The sequence below is a fragment of the Vipera ursinii genome (genome assembly GCF_947247035.1).
Source record: "Vipera ursinii genome assembly, chromosome: 2".
Taxonomy (NCBI): Eukaryota; Metazoa; Chordata; class Lepidosauria; order Squamata; family Viperidae; genus Vipera; species Vipera ursinii.
This window is the reverse complement of record NC_139513.1, coordinates 15,852,396-15,871,138: the sequence shown is the minus strand read 5'-3', so window position 1 is coordinate 15,871,138 and position 18,743 is coordinate 15,852,396. Positions and strand designations below refer to the sequence as shown.

The 18,743-nt window shown below is 44.0% G+C and overlaps 2 protein-coding genes across 2 annotated transcripts in view; both read left to right on the top strand.

Moving 5' to 3' along the window:
• The window catches only part of LOC310634740 (uncharacterized protein), a gene marked incomplete at both ends in the record, with an annotated part of 362,395 nt that overhangs the window by 307,230 nt on the left and 36,422 nt on the right, over positions 1 to 18,743 (top strand). The window lies entirely within an intron of this gene.
• LOC310635361 (uncharacterized protein) lies at positions 6,060 to 10,306 on the top strand. Its single transcript, XM_083354214.1, has 2 exons — positions 6,060 to 6,174; positions 7,228 to 10,306. The coding sequence occupies exon 2, from the start codon at positions 7,714 to 7,716 to the stop codon at positions 8,911 to 8,913; it is 1,200 nt and encodes a 399-aa protein (XP_083210340.1). The 5' UTR covers positions 6,060 to 6,174; positions 7,228 to 7,713; the 3' UTR covers positions 8,914 to 10,306.

Below are 18,743 nucleotides of genomic sequence, written 5' to 3'. Positions count from 1 at the left end.
CAAGAGCCCCAGAAGATATAGAAACCCACCACTCCTAGCTACATTGTATTATATACGTAAACAAACATTAGTAATAAGTTAAACAGTTATTCCGTTATTACTGTGAGGGGAAAACAAATCTGACAGGAGAACACGCGGGAACTTTGACAGCTGTCAAAGTTCCCCGCAAGGCGCAGGCGCAGCCACTGACAGCTCGCGGCTGTCAAAACACCAAGCCATGCGGAAACAAGAGCTGTCAAGAGAAGACGGCGAGGATTGGTTCGGTTAGACGCGGCGCCAAAAGGGACGATCCTGATTGGTCCTCACTGACAGCTGCCAGCTATAAAAGCCGGACGAATTATTCTGTTTTTGCCTTGCTCTAAATAAACCCCTAGTTAATTAGCCTGTCGTCCCGAGTGGTCCTTCGGCTACTTCACTGGCGACGAAGGTGGGATCGCTCCTGAGCTGAAGTCACGGCCGAGGAAGAGAGTTCCCGGCCAGAGCTGTCACTGGAAGTTTTAACTTCCAACGGAGCGAGACCTAGGACCGGACGACATGGCCAACTTCGGGCGTGTGAGGGAATTCGATACCCGCCATCCGGAGAGATGGCAATCACACCTGGGGCAAGTCGAGGGATTTCTCCTCATCAGCAAAATCACCGACGACAGAGCAAAGGCCGCCGCTCTCCTGTACATCAGCGGGCCCCCGGTATACGACGCTGCCGTCGGGCTGTTCAGCCTGGTACCCATCACCGAAGTCTCCTACGCAAACCTGGTAGACCAACTTAACAAACATTATATGCCGGCACGCTCGGAGCTGTATTGGCGGGTACAATTCACCCAGAAGAAGCAGCGACCGGACGAACCCGCAAATGACTTCATCGCCGGGGTCAGGCACGCTGCTCGTAACTGCTGTTTCCCCGACCTGGAAGACCGCATCAGAGACCAGGTGGTGATAGGGTTGAGGGATGAGCGGCTTCAGAAAAAACTGACATCTAAACCCGACATGAGTCTAGCCGAATTGACCCGAGAAATAATGGCCTACGAGTATAACCACAAGAAAAAATCGACCACCACAACTTCAGAGAGTCCAGCAACCGTATACCAAGAGAGCCCAACCCTCAGTGACAGCGACGAATCGGTGGACTTCACAGACAGTGAGGCCCTTCAGCGCAGAATGGAACGTAGGCAACAGCGAAGAAGCGACACGACAGATCGCCGAAGAACCAGAAACCCCCCGCCACCACGATACGAGCAACGGGCCACCTGCGCCAGCTGCGGGGGCAATCATGCCCGGGGAAGCTGCCGGTTCCAAAACGCAAAATGCCACAATTGCGGAAAAACCGGCCACATCAAACCAGTGTGCCGAAGCCGGCCCCGCGACAACGTGCATGATCTGGAGGCCAATTCCCCAGGTAGGCGAACCACCCAGGCAAACATAGGGGAAACACCAGGGGTCCTAGTGGAAACAATTGATAAGGTACACAGCCTGAGTTCAAAAGTAAGGATCAGGGTAAAAATTCAGGGAGTCACCTGCCCTATGGAGGTGGACTCCGGGTCAGCAGTCTCCTTAATCTCATTCAAAACGTATCAGGAGATCTGCCAGCGAAGCAATAGGGAAATTCCCCTTAAGAAAACCCAGGTCCATCTAGCAGATTTCCAAAAAAACCCCATTCCTCTAGAAGGGAAGGCTAAGGTTGCTGTAGAATACAAAAAAATTCAAGGGACCCCTAGAAGTTCTAGTGACTCCAGGGAACCGCACCAACCTAATCGGGCTGAACTGGTTCAGCCCTCTGGGCATCGCCATTACTGGGGTAAACGCAGTCCAAGCCTCTAGCCTCGAAGCCGTCTGCAACAAGTATGCAGACGTCTTTGATGGCACTCTGGGTAAATACACTGGCCCCCCCATCTCCTTACAATTAAACCCAGCCATCCAGCCCATAAAGATAAGAGCTAGGAGGGTTCCATTTGCCCTTAAAGAAAAAATAGAAAATGAGCTAGAACGCCTCGTAGGACTAGGGGTACTAGAACCTACGGAAGGGGGAAGCTGGGAGACCCCAATAGTCACCCCAGTGAAACCTAACGGGGAAATTAGATTATGTGCAGACTATAAGGCGACCCTCAACCTAGCCCTCAGCCCCCATGCTTACCCGGTGCCAGCGGTAAGGGACGTATTTGCTTCCATCCGCTCCGGCGCCATTTTCGCAAAACTTGATCTGACGCAGGCGTACTTGCAACTGCCTGTCACAAATGACACCGCGGAAGCTCAAACAATTGTCACCCACCGCGGTGCCTTTAAAGTGAAAAGACTCCAATTTGGCATATCGGCAGCCCCGGGTATCTTCCAAGGTATTATGGAAAAAACCCTGAAAGGAATACCCGGGGTCTGCCCATATTTCGACGATGTTCTCATCGCCGGAGAAAACGAAGCAAACTTAGCTGACAGACTGTCAGCTGTACTGAGCCAGCTCAGAGAAGCCGGTCTCAAACTTAAACGCGAAAAGTGCTCCATCGGAGTCACATCCACAGAATTCCTAGGGTACAAAATAGACGCCCAAGGCATTCACCCCACCACAGAAAAACTAAGGGCTATTCAGACAGTGCCCAGCCCAAAGAATAAACAAGAACTCCAAGCCTTTTTAGGGTTATTAAACTTCTATCACGCTTTCCTTCCCCACAAAGCCACCATAGCATAGCCTCTCCATAGGCTCCTAGACAAGGGAACTGCCTGGTCCTGGACCAAAACACATGAAAATAGCTTCCAGTCATTAAAAAAAATTATCTGTAACAGTTCAACAATCACCCTTTTCCGAGAAGACACACCAATATGCATCGCTTGCGATGCATCTCCCTATGGAATTGGGGCAGTATTAAGTCACCTATACGAGGATGGCACCCAAAGACCCATAGCTTTTTATTCACGCACTCTGTCAAAAGCAGAAAGGAACTACGCACAAATCGACAGAGAAGCACTAGCAATAGTCGCAGGGGTAAAAAAGTTCCATGACTACCTCTATGGGAGACCCTTTACCATATTCACAAATCACAAACCCCTACTAGGAATATTCACTTGGAATAAAACAACACCGCAGATTCTCTCACCAAGAATACTGCGTTGGTCCACTTTCCTATCAGCATATTCTTACAAATTAATACATAAACCAGGGAAGGAATTAGGACACGCAGACTGCCTCAGCAGGCTGCCAATTCAAGGCAAGGACCCAGCCCCAGCCCCAGCGGGGCTAATTCTAGCAATCTCCCAACTTCCTGACTGCCCCCTCTCTGCAAAGATTATAGCTAACAATTCAGCTAAAGACAAAATACTCAGCAGAATCCTCAGGTGGACAACAACAGGATGGCCAGCAAAAAACCCACACCCTCAATTCCAGCCATTCTATAACAGAAAAAATGAAATGTCTTCACATATGGGATGCCTTTTATGGGGGCACAGGGTGGTAATACCCAACAAGAACACAGCCCAAACATTAGACATCTTACACGAAGGACATCCAGGCATAGTCAAGATGAAAGCTCTAGCCAGAAGTTATGTCTGGTGGCCTGGCATTGATAAAGAGATAGAAAAATATGTGGGAGGGTGCTACACCTGTCAAGCAACACGAAGCGAGCCACCCCAAGCCCCAATTCACAAATGGGAAACTACAAAAAACCCATGGTCACGCATACATTTAGACTTCGCAGGACCAATCCAAGGGCAGAGTTTCCTAATAGTAGTTGACAGCTATTCTAAATGGTTAGAAGTCATTCCCCTTAGAAAAACAACTTCAGGAGCCACTATACAAGCCCTTAGGAAAATACTCGCCACCCACGGCCTCCCAGACATCATGGTTTCAGACAATGGACCTCAATTCACCTCTCGTGAATTTCAGATGTTCGCTATGAAGAACTGTATTAGACTGGTCACGTCTGCACCGTTCCACCCATCGACGAACGGGATGGCTGAAATTATGGTGCGCTCCACCAAAGAAGCTTTACAAAAATTCGTAAGAGGGAACTGGCAGCGTCGACTCAGCCAGTTCCTAATGTCACAACATACAACTCCATGCACAACAACGGGCAAATCACCTGCAGAACTAAGATGGGGGAGGAGGCTGATAACGCGGCTCGACAGACTACATCCAGACACTTACACCGCAGAAACAGATCACCCCCCCACCCCGCACATTCAAACCTGGGCAAATGATATGGGCACGGTCATACACAGCCAAAAACAAATGGGTCCAAGGGACAGTACTACAACAAACAGGACCCATTTCTTATCTAATATCCACACATAGTGACGGCAATCTACGACGACATATCGATCAACTCAGGCCAAGACAACCACAGCACAGCCCAGAACCCCAACCAGGGGACCACCAACTTCAAGCCCCCTCAGGAATATTACCGATACCAACCCAAGAGGAAGAGGAGCAAGAGAACTTACTACCACCAGAACCAGACATCGCCCCACCCCCAAGGCGCTCCAACAGGAACAGAAGAGCCCCCGCATATTTAAAGGACTACCAGTGGGCCGGCTCCAACAACCAACAAGGGGGAGGGAACGCTCCAGGGGAGGGGTAAGGGGTGTATTATATACGTAAACAAACATTAGTAATAAGTTAAACAGTTATTCCGTTATTACTGTGAGGGGAAAACAAATCTGACAGGAGAACACACGGGAACTTTGACAGCTGTCAAAGTTCCCTGCAAGGCACAGGCGCAGCCACTGACAGCTCGCGGCTGTCAAAACACCAAGCCATGCGGAAACAAGAGCTGTCAAGAGAAGACGGCGAGGATTGGTTCGGTTAGACGCGGTGCCAAAAGGGACGATCCTGATTGGTCCTCACTGACAGATGCCGGCTATAAAAGCCGGACGAATTATTCTGTTTTTGCCTTGCTCTAAATAAACCCCTAGTTAATTAGCCTGTCGTCCCGAGTGGTCCTTCGGCTACTTCATACATGTAGTCAGCTTTCCCAGAGCCACACTACTGTCTTGCTCTGCTCTTCAATAAACCTTTCTAAAGCAGTCTCCATTTTGTTTATTCCCAACTTGAACTGGACCCAGATGAAGGCTTTGCTTTCAACAATAGATAGTCTAATCTTTTCTTGAAAACCTCCAGAGATGAAGCATCCTGATTTTGCTAGGATTGGAAGACACCAAAGAATTCCAAGATTGTTTATTTCAAGCATCCACAACTCCATGAAGCAAACTGTTCTATTTATTACTCACTGGTATTGCTTCCAAATTACATTTAAATAGGAGATATTATCTTTCCATCTGCATTCTTGCAGAGTCAAGAGCTTGCCAGAGGGCAGAATTGCTAGCTGCGTTCCCCAATTTCTAAGAGTTCGGTCTTATTGTTCCCAAACAGCTTGGGCAGAACGCTTGGAGGGTACTAATCTGCAGAAAACTGATCTAAAGATTCCTGTGCTTTGGTAAGGGTAATTCTCAGTGGAGATCAAAGCCTCTCTGCATTCTTAAAACCTTGTGACTGATTTTCTGTGGCTGTCAAGATTTTAAGACACAGCAGCACATCAGTTCCAGAAGCTCAAAGGGAGCCAGCTTCACTCATGCTGGCCAAGAATGATTTTTAGCCCGCCCATATGTCTTAAAGTTGATGTTCCCAACAAGCCAGATTTGCTCCTGGAGGATATTTTAAGTCTGTTAACTGCTAAATGTCATGTGTTTCTGTAAATTCCCTTGAAAAAGAAGTCTTTCTTAGGTCAAAGTGAGAGACATATGCAGCAAAGCTTAGAGAAAGGCAGCTTAGAAAGAGCAGATGATTCTCTATATATGATACATGTTTCCAAAAAGCACTTCAAAGGGTTGTAAAAAAAAAGGTTGGCAATACAGATGTGCATGCAAAAGTATATAAAAGTCGTCCCACTCACTCTTTGACTGATACTTTTTTTATTAGAAATTTTTAATCTAATTATAAATACAAAGGTAGAAAATAGGATCTGTCGTTAGATGGCGCTGTATAGATCAGCAAGGCTGGAGATTAAGGAACTGTCAGCGCAGAGGCGGCATCGGTAGTTTGGAAAGGGTTGAACCATAGAGTATTAAATTGGTAGAGAGGACGTCGGAGAAGACGAGAAAGAGGTTAGAAGAATGTCTTCCGGTTCAGCAATGTGACTATGCTGGTGGTGTAGATGGCTCTCGCGCTCTTCCCAGAGTCGAAGCTAATGCTGGAAGGTGAGTCGAAGAGTCGGAGGAGAAGCCGGGAGCAAGTAGGGCTGTTTGGTTTCGTCCACGGTGTAGAAGCAGAGAGGCAACAAGGCTGAAACGTGTCGGGTGCTGCATATTTTATAAATAAAGTAAATTTTACACCACTAGTGCTGCATGCTTTAAAAGCGACGCCTGCAATTTTCTCGTGGTTGCAAAGTCTCCAAGTTAGGTTTGATGCCTTGTGATTTTATGGAGGTTGCTTTCTTGGCAACAAGATGAGGCTGATTTGCTATTGCTTTCTTCTGGGCTTGTTTTCTTACTTTCCATGTCTAGCTAATAAACACTGGATTTCCCCGTGGTGCCCCATCTAGTGTATTAACCAGGTTCAACCGTGCTTAACCCAGCATTTTTTTTAAAAAAAAATAGCTTTTGAACACCATTTGGAATTTTCAGTTGTGTACATAGCCCTAGCTTACTACTTTTTCACTGCCCCATCAGAGATATGGTGGCACTGAACAAGGAAATATACAACTTGTCTTCAAAGTTGTGGCTGTTGCAGTTATTTGGGTACTGGCACTGGCTTGCAGTTGTGACAGTTGTAGTGTCCCACAGTCATGGAATTGCCATGAGTGAGACCTTCACAGCTGGTTTCCAACTAACAAAATCAGTTGGGAAACTGACAGAAAGTTGCAACTCAGAATCATGTTACATTGCACATAACAACCCATGGTGATTTGCTTAATGATTGCAGCTAGAACTGATGTTGTAAATTGGCACTATAATGTGACATCTTGGTTAATGACCACAGTTTAAAAGTTGCCTGTCGGTAGTTGTGGTCAGTAAGTGAGGACAACACATATTGTAATGTCACTGACTCATGACTCACTGGATATTTGAAGTTGGGTCTCACTAGACTTATAGACTTATATAAACAGATAATGAACTTTGAGTAATGTAAGAGGTTTTATTAACATTGTAGCATGTTTGCTTCTTAATTGTAATTTATGCTTTGTTTTCATTATGTTGACTAACCATTTTATAGACCACAATTAAACTAACCCTCTTGTGTGAATTTTATAGACAAAGCGGATGGCAATAAGTACTCTGGACAACTGAGAATAACAAGCATCATTGAAAAGGAAAGAAAATCAAGCCAACAATCAAAACCATTTCCATTTCCTCCAGAAAACCACAGACTTTTCTTCAGTAGCAGGTTGAGAGAAAAAGGAAGAAAACCATGAAAAGAATATTGAACTGGACAAAATAAAGTATGTGGAACTCAAGGAAATATTGCATGAAAAGATCAAGGGGATTTTTTTCCATATTCAAAAAACATGGGAAGTCAGTGGGAAGGAAAAGATCACTTGGATGGCCATGTAGGGTGGAAAGCACTGCAGGCTTTACCGGTGAGGAAGAAAACTAGCTTGAGTCAAAACTCCATCGAACGAGGGATCCAAAGAATTTTTAACTTGCTTCAGAATCCAAGAATGCCAATGGTGGAAAAACACCATAGATATGCATATTGTGGGGAAAGCATGGATAGTAAATCACAGTTGATAATACACCATGTATGAATGTCCAGTTTGTGGCAAAAGTTTCAGTCAGAATTCCAGTCTCATGATACACCAGTGGACACATACAGGAGACAAACCATATGAGTGTCCAGAATGTGGAAAAGGTTTCCGTCAGAATTCCCACCTGGTGATACACCAGAAGATTCACACAGGAGAGAAACCATATGAGTGTCCAGATTGTTCAAAATGTTTCATTCGGAATTGTGACTTGGTGATACACCAGAGGACACACACAGGAGAGAAACCATATGAGTGTCTGAATTGTGGAAAATGTTTCAGTCAGAATTTTGACCTAGTGATACATCAGAGGACTCACACAGGAGAGAAACCATATGAGTGTCCAGTTTGTGGCAAAAATTTCAACTGGAATTCACACTTGGTGGTACATCAACGGACTCATACAGGAGTGAAACCATATGTGTGTCCAGATTGTGGAAAAAGTTTCAATTGGAATTCACATTTGGTGGTACACCAGCGGACTCACACAGGAGAGAAACCATATGAGTGTCCAGATTGTGGAAAAACTTTCATTCGGAATTCTGACCTAGTGAGACACCATGCAACACACACAGGGGAGAAACCGTATGAGTGCCTGATTTGTGGAAAAAATTTCAGTCGGAATTCTTACCTGGTAATACACCAGAAGATTCACACAGGCGAGAAACCGTATAAGTGTCTGGAGTGTGGAAAAGGTTTCAGTCAGAATTCCTCCCTGGTGATACATCAGAGAACTCACTCAGGGGAGAAACCTTATGAGTGTCTGGATTGTGGAAAATGTTTTAGTCAGAATTCCAGCCTGGTGAGACACCAGAGGAGTCACACAGCAGACAAAGTATATGAATGCCCAGATTGTGGGGAAGGTTTCTGTCTGAATTCCCACCTGGTGATACACCAGAAGATTCACACAGGGAAGAAACTATATGAGTGTCCAGATTGTTGGAAATGTTTCCTTCGGAATTCTGAGCTGGTGATACACCAGAGGACTCACACAGGAGAGAAACCGTACGAGTGTCCAGACTGTGGGAAAGATTTCAGTACTAGGTCTAACCTTATAAACCATGTGCGTATACACACAGGGGAGAAACCATTTACGTGCCCCGAGTGTGAACAGTGCTTCAGGAAACATTCCACCCTTATCGCACACAAGAAAATCCACATTAGGTCCAAAGTGATGAGTGTAGAGAAGGCTTGAATTTCATTTTTAATGTCCCATTGTACGTCCAGCTGAGAAACTGGCTATTTACTTTCTGGCCTGATTCTTTTAAATCAAATATGTCATAGTATTAGATGTGAAGGAAGGGAGAAATTCTGCAAAAATCTTTATAGCGGTGTCATTTGCATTTTTATCATGATAGAAATATCACATGCAGAGTCCCAGCCTTCTTCTAGCTGGATGTCCTTGAAATTTTGAGAATTCCCCAGCCAGCATCTCCTCAGGATAGGAGCACTAACACATACTATACAGATTGTGGCTCATATGAGGAGAAAGCAAGAGGAGAAGTAGAGCTGGTTCAAAGTTCATCTTTTCCTAACTGTTCCAGGAATGCGGTGCACCAAGCATGTCAGTTCAGATTGGGTCAAGAATGAGGCAGGCAAATGGAAGAAATCATATGAGTAGCACATATATTGGGGGAGTTTGGGGCAGTGACAAAAGCAGTGTAAAATTTCAGATGTAAAGGCTGTTCTGCCTTGCAAGTGACCTTTGTGGAGAAGAGCTGTAGGAATATTGAGTTGAGGAGAAAAGGGATTGTGATTTTGAGCACAGGATTTCCAGGTTTATTCACAACTCCTGCTGTGATCTTTGTTTTTAGGGGCCTTCTTGTTAGCCTTTGATGGCTGGGGGCGGGGAAGAGCAGCACAGAGAGGCTGATACTTTTGTGGTTCCCCCCCCCCCATTGTAGAGAGAGGTGAGGAAAAACAATGGTAGGTTTCATTTCTAAAACAGCATTGTGTAAGAATCATGAATAGCTTTTGAGAAAGAAAAAAAAGGAAATTGTCAGCATTTCTGTAAACATTGGGATAGGGTAATGCAAAGCTCTCTTCCCAACACGAGAGATGTTTCTTGCTCTTTAACTTCTCTTCCAGGGCACCTTAATATTTTTCAAAAATTCCTTCAAATAAAGAGAGGAACATCATTTGTAGCAGCAGAAGTGACATTTTAGCTATGTAGATGAATGATCCTGATTTTGCTAGGATTGGAAGACACCAAAGAATTCCAAGATTGTTTATTTCAAGCTCTGGAGTCAAAAGTTGCCACCTGCGCACGTGCGCGCGCGCACACACACAAAGCTCTTTGAAGGGGAGTCAAAAATCACCTTTCTCCTCCTGCTCTTCCTGCTGTATGTTCCCTGGGGCAGGTCTGTGACTTCTCTGAGGAAACACCAACACAATTCAAAAAGAAAGATTATAATTAGTTTTGCGAAGGTCACATTGCATATGATCCCTTTGAAGGACACCCAACAACCAGGACCAGGCTAGCTGTGTGGAAAAAGCAAAAGGCTCTTGACCTAAGTCTCAAGTCTAAATGACTTTGAATTTAAACATGTGCAAAATTTCTAGACTTTAAAATAGTAAAATTATACTTAATCAATTTTCCTCTTTCTTTGGTGTCATATTTTAGTGCACATCTTATCGTGTCTCATTGTGGTTAGGAGTTGGAAACCCTTGCAATGATCCCAAAGCCTCTGAATCTCTGACAGGGCTATATAAAAATATCAAGCAAAATTAAAGAAAACCAATCTAAGAATCTGAGGGACTGATCTACACGTTGAGTTCAAAAGCCATTAAGTTCCCAGTCAGAAGAACAGTCCATTTCCTCAGAATCAAAGTTTGAAGCTTAGATTGAAAGATGTAAAATATGTGTTATATTTCATACTCTATACCAGGGGTCTTCAAACTCGGCCCTTTTATGACTCATGGACTTCAACTCCCAGAATTCCTCAGACAGGCACACTGGCTGAGGAATTCTGGGAGTTGAAGTCCATGAGTCATAAAAGGGCCGAGTTTGAAGACCCCTGCTCTATACTATAGCAAATGTACCACAGGAGCACACAAACATATACACAGTGTAGTTTGTAGGGACCCTGCAAGCTCTTTGGAGGGGGGTCAAGTCACCTTCCTCCTCCTGTATGTTCCCTGGGGCAGGTCTGTGACTTCTTTGAGGAAACACTTGATAGTGGGAGCCTCCCAGAACAACCAGCTAGATAGGAGGACATTAATTATGCTGCAGAAAAATTCAACTCAGGTCTCTGGAGTGGTGACAATGGATTAGTCATTACAGGTTTCTTGACAGCAACACACAAAACTCATTTCCTTCAGGGTGTTTTTTCTTCTTCTCTTTCCTACTCTCTCTCACACACACACAAACACACGCATACCCCTTGGGATACCACAAGCCTCTCAGCGAGAACAACTCCCTAGCAGTAATGGGGAAGAAGAGAGAGAACAGGGAGAAGCATGAAGATTCAACATATATCAAGCATGCAAACATTGTGCACACTGGGTTCCAGCAAAGCATTAGCAGCTTCCTGAACAGCCCTGACCTAAATTAGAACCACAGCTAATATACCGTTGGCCCATTACATTAGGCAGGCATCCTGTAGAGCACAGGTCCCCAACTTTTGGGGCACTGGGACGAGTTTCATGGAGGGTGGTTTTTCACAGTCTGGGAGGGGTTGTGTGCTGCCTGCATCCTGTGGGTGGGACTTTGCTTGCTTATGCGGCCTGGTTGCTGGCATGCCGTGGCCCGGTACTGCTCCATGGGCTGGGGGCTGGCAACCCTTACTGTAGAGTACATCTTGATGTTGGAATATTTTTGATAATCCCATTTGGGGTTCATCATTTATCCCTGCCTTCAAGGGCAGCATGGCAACGATCTAAACAGTTTGACCCACTGGTCCTGTTGGATTCTTCCTGTACTGTGCCCATTCAGGACTAATTCAGCTTGCTGTCAATATTTTACTTAACTATTGGGCTGCAGGGGCATCTCAGAGGTTTGCTAGCAAATGCAACTCAGTGGTCTGTATGGATAATCACTGGCGACATTCCATGACTGAGTGAAGAACACAAACTGTTATCTCTCTGCTGCTAGCCCAGCACTATCAACCACCCTATCCTATGCTCAGAAGCGCCCAGTGCACAGACTGAAGAAAATGGCCTTGGCAGCAGGGGTAGGCAACCTAATGTCATGGTTCCAACAAATGCAGTACTCCAAAGAACTTCTAGGCATTGTTTACCTTAAAGAATCTTTTATTATACTCGCATAGCTTCGGCACGTACATATTAGAAGCCAAGATCTGAATTCTCCTCCCCTGAACACATCAAACACAATTCCCTCCCTTAATTTAACGTCATAAATCATATTCTCCAATTAGTTTAAAATGCAAACTTTCCCTCCCAACAACCTGCCAAATTCTTATCTTCTCTTATTATAAACAGTCTTGACATACATTCTCTCTACTCCTCCGTGTCCACTAATTCTAGCTCTAAAAATAATATAGGAGTTAAAGGAAGGCTACATCTCCCAGTTGTCAAGCAAGAACATCCAATGTTAGCAGCATTGACATCTGCCCCGCCCTTTACAAAAAGGATAGACTCTGTAGCATAATTAAAAGCACACGTTAGGAATTATCTTTCAGTTTGTTGGGGTGTTTCTCATAAAAACTTGATGAGTCGGTCGGCTTTCACATCACTAGATTTCAGCCACGTGGCTTCAGACAACGAGTATCCCTTCCATTGTACTAGGTACTGTAAAAATTCTAGAATCAAGAATACGCTTTACTTCATAGTGGGCTTGACCCACCACTACGAGGGGTCCGGGTGCCTTCTTAGGGGGAGGTCTTAAAGTGGATTCTTGAAAAGGTTTCAACAAGCTGCAATGAAAAACAGGGTGAATTTTCCCTAAAATCCTAGGGAGTTTCAATTCTACTGTGACTGGGTTGATGATCCTTACAATGGGGAAAGGGCCCAAGAATTCTGGTCCTAATTTCTTATGGGGTAATTTTAGGCGTAAATATTTGGTTGACAGATAAACCTTTTTCCCAACCTAGAATGTTCTTTGGGGAGCCCTCTTTTTATCAGCCTGGTTTTTATAAGTCTCAGAAGTCTTTTTCAAAGCAGCTTTCCTGTTTCTCCAAATTTCTTCCCATCCTGTCACCCACTGATCAAGTGTCTGGGAAGTGGAGGGCAACTGAGGGTATTCAGGTATTGGGCTGAATTCTTTTCCTGTGGCTACCCTGAAAGGCGTTTTAGCCAGTGCTGCTGTGAACAGAATTATTGTAAGCCAGCTCTGCGAAAGGGAGATCTGTCCACTTTGTTTGTTGGTATGAAACATAACATCTGAGATATTGCTCCACCATCTTGTTAGTGGATTCCACAGCCCCACTGGATGAAAAGCAGATGATAGGCCTTGAGATGATCCAACTAATTTAAGAAAACTCCTCCAAAACATTGCTGTGAACTGCACCCATCTGAAATTACTCGCTTAGGGGCGCCATACAGCAAATAGATGTTTCAGGAACAATTTAGTGAGTCGTTGGGCTGATGGGAGTCCTTTGCAAGTAATGAAATGAACCTGCTTCGAGAACAGGTCTATCACAGTCCAAATGACAGTATTCCTGTACTTTCAGGTAGGTCTACAATAACGTCCACAGCTATTTCTTCCCATGGTTGAGAAGGGTCTGCCACCGGCTGCAGTAAACCAAGGGTTTTCCCTGGAATTCTTTTCATGGTGGCACATACAGCACAACTCCTGACATCAGGGGAGTGATGGAGAAGTGGAGAGTAGAAGTCAGAGGGAGGAGAGGAATCCGGGGGAAGGGGAGGGGGGTGGAGAGGAAAAGGGAGAAGGGTAACTAGGCAGAGTACCAAATCTAAGGCCCCACGTAAGTAAGGATGTGTCAAGGGGTGAATTTTCTGACGCTCACTGTTAATGGTCTTAATGCTCCTGTTAAGAGAAAAAATATCTTAACTAGATTAAGGAAATGTGGAGCCGATGTATTATGCCTTCAGGAAACTCATATTAAGAAATGCCAAACTAATCTGTTGAATTATCCTAAACTAGGGAAATTATTTGTAGCATCTGCTGAGGAGAAAAAGAAGGGTGTAGCAATGTATGTTAAGGAGTACTGATAAAAAGAGTTATGGGCGGACCCGGAGGGTAGAAGCCTGATGTTGGAGATAGAAATGGTGGGAAGCAAAGTGTTACTGGTAGGCATATATGCACCCAATAATAATCAGGGAGACTTTTTCTAGAAAATATATCGGAAAATATTAGACCTGGAGTATGAGTAGATGTGTCTCTTGGGGGACTTTAATGCGGTGGTAGATAGGGCTAAGGATTACAAAACAGGGAGGGTTGATTTTTAGAAGAAAAAAGGAAAAGATAGGAGGGTCTTGCCCAAAGTATTTAGGAATATGTGCGAAGAATTTGGCCTTAGGGATATATGGCGTGAGATTAACCCGGCCTCTCAATGTTATACCTACTACTCCCTGAGGCATAACTCGTGGTCTAGGTTGGATATGGTGTGGTTGTCGGATGGGCTGATATCTTATGTGAAAGATGCCATGATTTTGACGAATGAATGGGCGGATCACAACCCGGTGGCTATTACGTTGATAAGAGGGAGTAGAGTGAGATGGATGATGAACCTGGAGGCTCTAAAGGATACGGTTTTTGTACAAAAAATTAAGAGATGAGCCTGTTGGTTTTTTTTAGAAAATAGGACGGAAGCGATGCCCCTACGAATAGTTTGGGACACGGCTAAAGCTTATCTGAGAGGCTTGATAATAAAACAGATGGCAGTTAAACGTAGGAAGGAGGAGCAAAGTAGGAGGGAAATTGCTGAGCAACTTACTAAGGCAGAGAAGGCTCTTCAGGTAAACCCACAGAAAGAGTATGGGAAGGAACAGGTGGATTTTTTTTAATCCCATTTATATCCCGCCCTTCTCCGAAGACTCAGGGCGGCTTACAATTTAAGCACAAACCAATGTGCTTAGCAGTAGCCTTCATTCTATGTATATGCCTGCTTATTAGGGCTTTCGCCCCCCCAAGTGGCATTATTACAAAGTCAGCTTATTTTTGGAGGCATAAACTCAACCTTGTGGATCAAGAGAAAATAGCACATCAAATTAGGGTGGCGAGGCAGAACTATTTTGAATATGCCAATAAGCCAGGGAGATGGCTTAGCTATAGAATAAGGAAAGAGAAGGAAAGTAGAAGAATTGATCAGTTAGAGCAGGGGTGTCAAACTCAATTTCATTGAGGGCCACATAAGCATTGCGGTTGCCCTCAGGGGGCCGGGTGGGTATGGCCAGGGTGGGCGTGGCCTACTGGGTGGGCATGGCTAGAGTGCGTATGGCCTACTGGGTGGGCGTGGCCAGCTCTACATCGTTCGCAACAAGGGTGCCTATGGGGGCCTGGGCAGGAGTGGGACAGATCTGAGGGTCTCTGGCAGAAGGAGGGTCTCTGGGCCAGGGCCAAGGTAGTGGGGGCCGTTCCCTCACTGTTTCCAAGATGGCGTCGCGAGCCACATGAAACCACTTCACGGGCCGGATCCGGCCCCCGGGCCTTGTGTTTGACATGTCTGAGTTAGAGGATAAGAGGGGACACTGATAGGGGATAAAGAAGGGAAAGAAAAGATAGCGACTGAGTTTTTTACAGAATTATATCAGAAAGAAAAGGTTCCTGAGGAGAGGATTAAACAATACCTGACGGAGTCAGACCTTCCTAAGTTACCTCCTAATGAGAAAGAGGCCTTAGATCAGGAGATAATAGCAGAAATTGAAAAAGCGGTAAGACAACAGAAATGTCAAAAAATCCCAGGCACTGACAGAATTCCTGCAGAATTGTATGAGGTATTAGTGGAAGCGCTTGGAAAACATATGAAAGATCTATTTAATGAAATTTTGGATAAGGCTATAGTCCCGCAAACTTGGTTGGAGGCAAATATTAGTTTGATCCCTAAGGATGATTCTCATTCGAAGCATATTCAAAATTATAGGCCAATATCCCTTCTTAATTCAGATTATAAAATATTTGCGACAATAATTGCTGATAGATTAAAAATGTACTTAAACCAATTCATACATACAGACCAGAATGGGTTCCTCCCCACCAGACAAATAAAGGATAATCTCAGAATTATATTAAATGTTCTGGAGTATTATGAAAGCCGACCAGATAAACAATTAGCTTTAACATTTATCGATGCTCAAAAAGCATTCGATAGGGTAAATTGGGACTTCCGAATGTGTCAGTTGGAACATATGGAGTTTGGGGCTAAATTCTGTAATATGATTAAAGCAATTTATACTAAGCAAGAAGCGAGATTGTTGATAAATGGGAATTTAACTGACAAATTGCTAAGCACATTGATTTGTGCTTTTTAGATTGTAAGCGGCCCCGAGTCTTCAGAGAAGGGTGGGATATAAATGGGATAAAAAATGATATCTGTAAGGGCACTAGGCAGGGTTGTCCACTCTCCCCACTTTTATTTATTTTAACCTTAGAACTCTTCAGATAAGAGACCAAATTTACAAACTGCAGGAATTTGCAGATGATATGGTTTTTGTTTTGGAAACCCCTCTGGAATCCAGCACGGAATTACTAAAAAGAATTGAGGAATTTGGAAATGTGGCCGGTCTAAAGATAAGACAAATATTTTAATGAAAAATCTTTTGAATAGAATTAAACAGATGTTAGAGGACATTACAGGGTTTAAAATTGTGAAGAAGGTGAAATATTTAGGAATTTGGTTGACGGGAAGATGTTCAAGTATTAGGGAGGATAATTATTCTAAATTGCTGATACAGACAAAAATGGATTTGGGAAAATGGGGTAGGATACAGTTGTTATTATTAGGAAGGGTAGCCACGGTGAAATATTAATATTTTGCCGAAATGGAATTTTCTTTTCCAGACAGCACCGGTTAAACATTCAATGAAATTTTTAAAAGAGTTAGAGGGGGTGGTTTCCAGATTTGTATGGTAGAGGAAAAGGCCCAGGATTGGGGAAAAAATGATGCAAGAAATCAAGGAAAGAGGGGGCCTTGGCCTGCCGAATTGGGAACTTTATTATCAGGCTGCCCTCTTAGTTTGGGGCAAGGAATGGATAAGTTTAAGAAATAATCTATGAGTTTGGAAGGATTCAATTTGTTGCAGGGATGGCATGCTGCTCTTTGGCGGGAAGGTACTCCTCCAAGCAAACAGTTTACTCATCATTACATAAGGGATATACTGATTCGGAATTGGGATAAGGGCCAAGTACTATGTGCAAATTTCATGTTGGTTATCAACCTTGGAAGCCTTGACCCATCCAACCCTACTCAAGAAGGGAAGACCAACTTACAAAGAACTTTTAGATAGCGAGGGAGAACTCAAAACGTGACAAGATCTGGCTCAGCAACGGTTTCAATTGGAGTGGTGGGCCTACCTGCAGATTCAGTCAAGGTATAAGAAGGATAAGGAAGGAAGGGGTTTTTATCTGAATCTGCAGGAATTAGATAAGATTCTGCTGGGTCCGGAGAAAGGGATGATATCTAAGTGTTATAAATTGTTGCTAATCAGGGTAGTAGGGGAGGTGGTAAAAGACGCGATGATTGCCTGGGAGAATTTTGGTTATGCACTTCCACTTGAGAAATGGGAAGAGATTTGGTGGATTAATATGAGGCTGGTGGTTGCCACGTCATATAAGGAGAACATATACAAAATGCTTTATAGATGGCATCTCCCTCCGGCTAGACTTTCCAAAATGTTCCCCGGATTGTCGGCCGATTGTTGGAAGTGTGGTAAACGGACAGGCATGTATTATCACTTATGGTGGACATGTCCGGAAGTGGTTAGATATTGGACGAAAATCCAAAAATGGATAGAGGAAATCACAGGGTGTTTAGTTGATCTTAAACCAGAGACGTACCTGCTTGGCTTCAGGCCTGGAAATATTAAGAGGGGAATATGGTATTTGGTTTTACATATCTTAACGGCGGCAAGGATGGGGTATGCTCAATTTTGGAAGGCAAATCATACCCCGCTGGATGAAGCTATAATTAGGAGAATACTTGATTGTGCAGAAGCAGACACATTGACCAAGAAATTGAAGGGTAAAGAAGAGACACCAGCATTTCTATCATGGAATAAATGGTATATTTGGATGGATAAAAGATTAAAGAAATCAGGGTGGCTTGGAGGTTGGTCAAAAATGAAGTGATATAGTTTTTGTTAATGAATAAGCTTTGGAGTTGGATAGTTATAAGAGATTTAGTGAGTGGAATATAATTGTCAGTTTAGAAGTAGATACAATTTGATTTTTTTGAAATGGTTTCCAATTTTTTGATTTCTTTGTTTTCTATATATTGTATATGTTTTTTTGTCTTTGCTGGTATATGGTGTGTGTTTTTAACATGAAATGTAAATAAAGACTTATTTATAAAAAAAAGACAGAGGGATTCAGGCAAATAGTTTTTCCCCCCCCACGCCTTGTAAGCCAAACCATCCCTGCATTTTAGAGAGGCTTGATTGTCTTTGAACCATTGATCGGTGAGAAGCGTTTGTTTTATTGTCTTTGCCCCAGGGTCATCAGGGTTTGGCGCCCTGCGAGGTGTGAGTTGAGCAGCAGTTTGTGGACTGGGGATGATTGCCTCATTAACGTCTTCGCATTCACTTTTCTACTGGGGTAATCTCGATAATGCATCAGCTAGGAAGTTTTTTTCCTCCCGGTATGTACTTTAGAATGAAATGGTTAAAGTACTGTGCACACTGCACATGTTTTTGGGACAATTTGCAGCGGGTTTTCAGTGCATCTAGATTTTTGTGATCTGATCATACTTCAAAAGGCACCTTGCTCTGTTCAAGATAGTGTCACCAGTTTAATAGAGTCCACCTAATTGCAAAGGGTTCCTTCTCCCAGACTGCCCATCTCCTCTCGCTTTCAGGGTTGCAGGACCCCATTTTTATTCTTTTGCAGTAATACAGCTCCAACTGCAACGTCACTGGCCTCAGCTTGGTTTACAAAGGGCTCCCCTGGGC

Coding starts and splice junctions, on each gene's coding strand:
- LOC310635361 (XM_083354214.1), top strand. CDS start 7,714: ATGTATGAATGTCCAGTTTGTGGCAAAAGTTTCAGTCAGAATTCCAGT.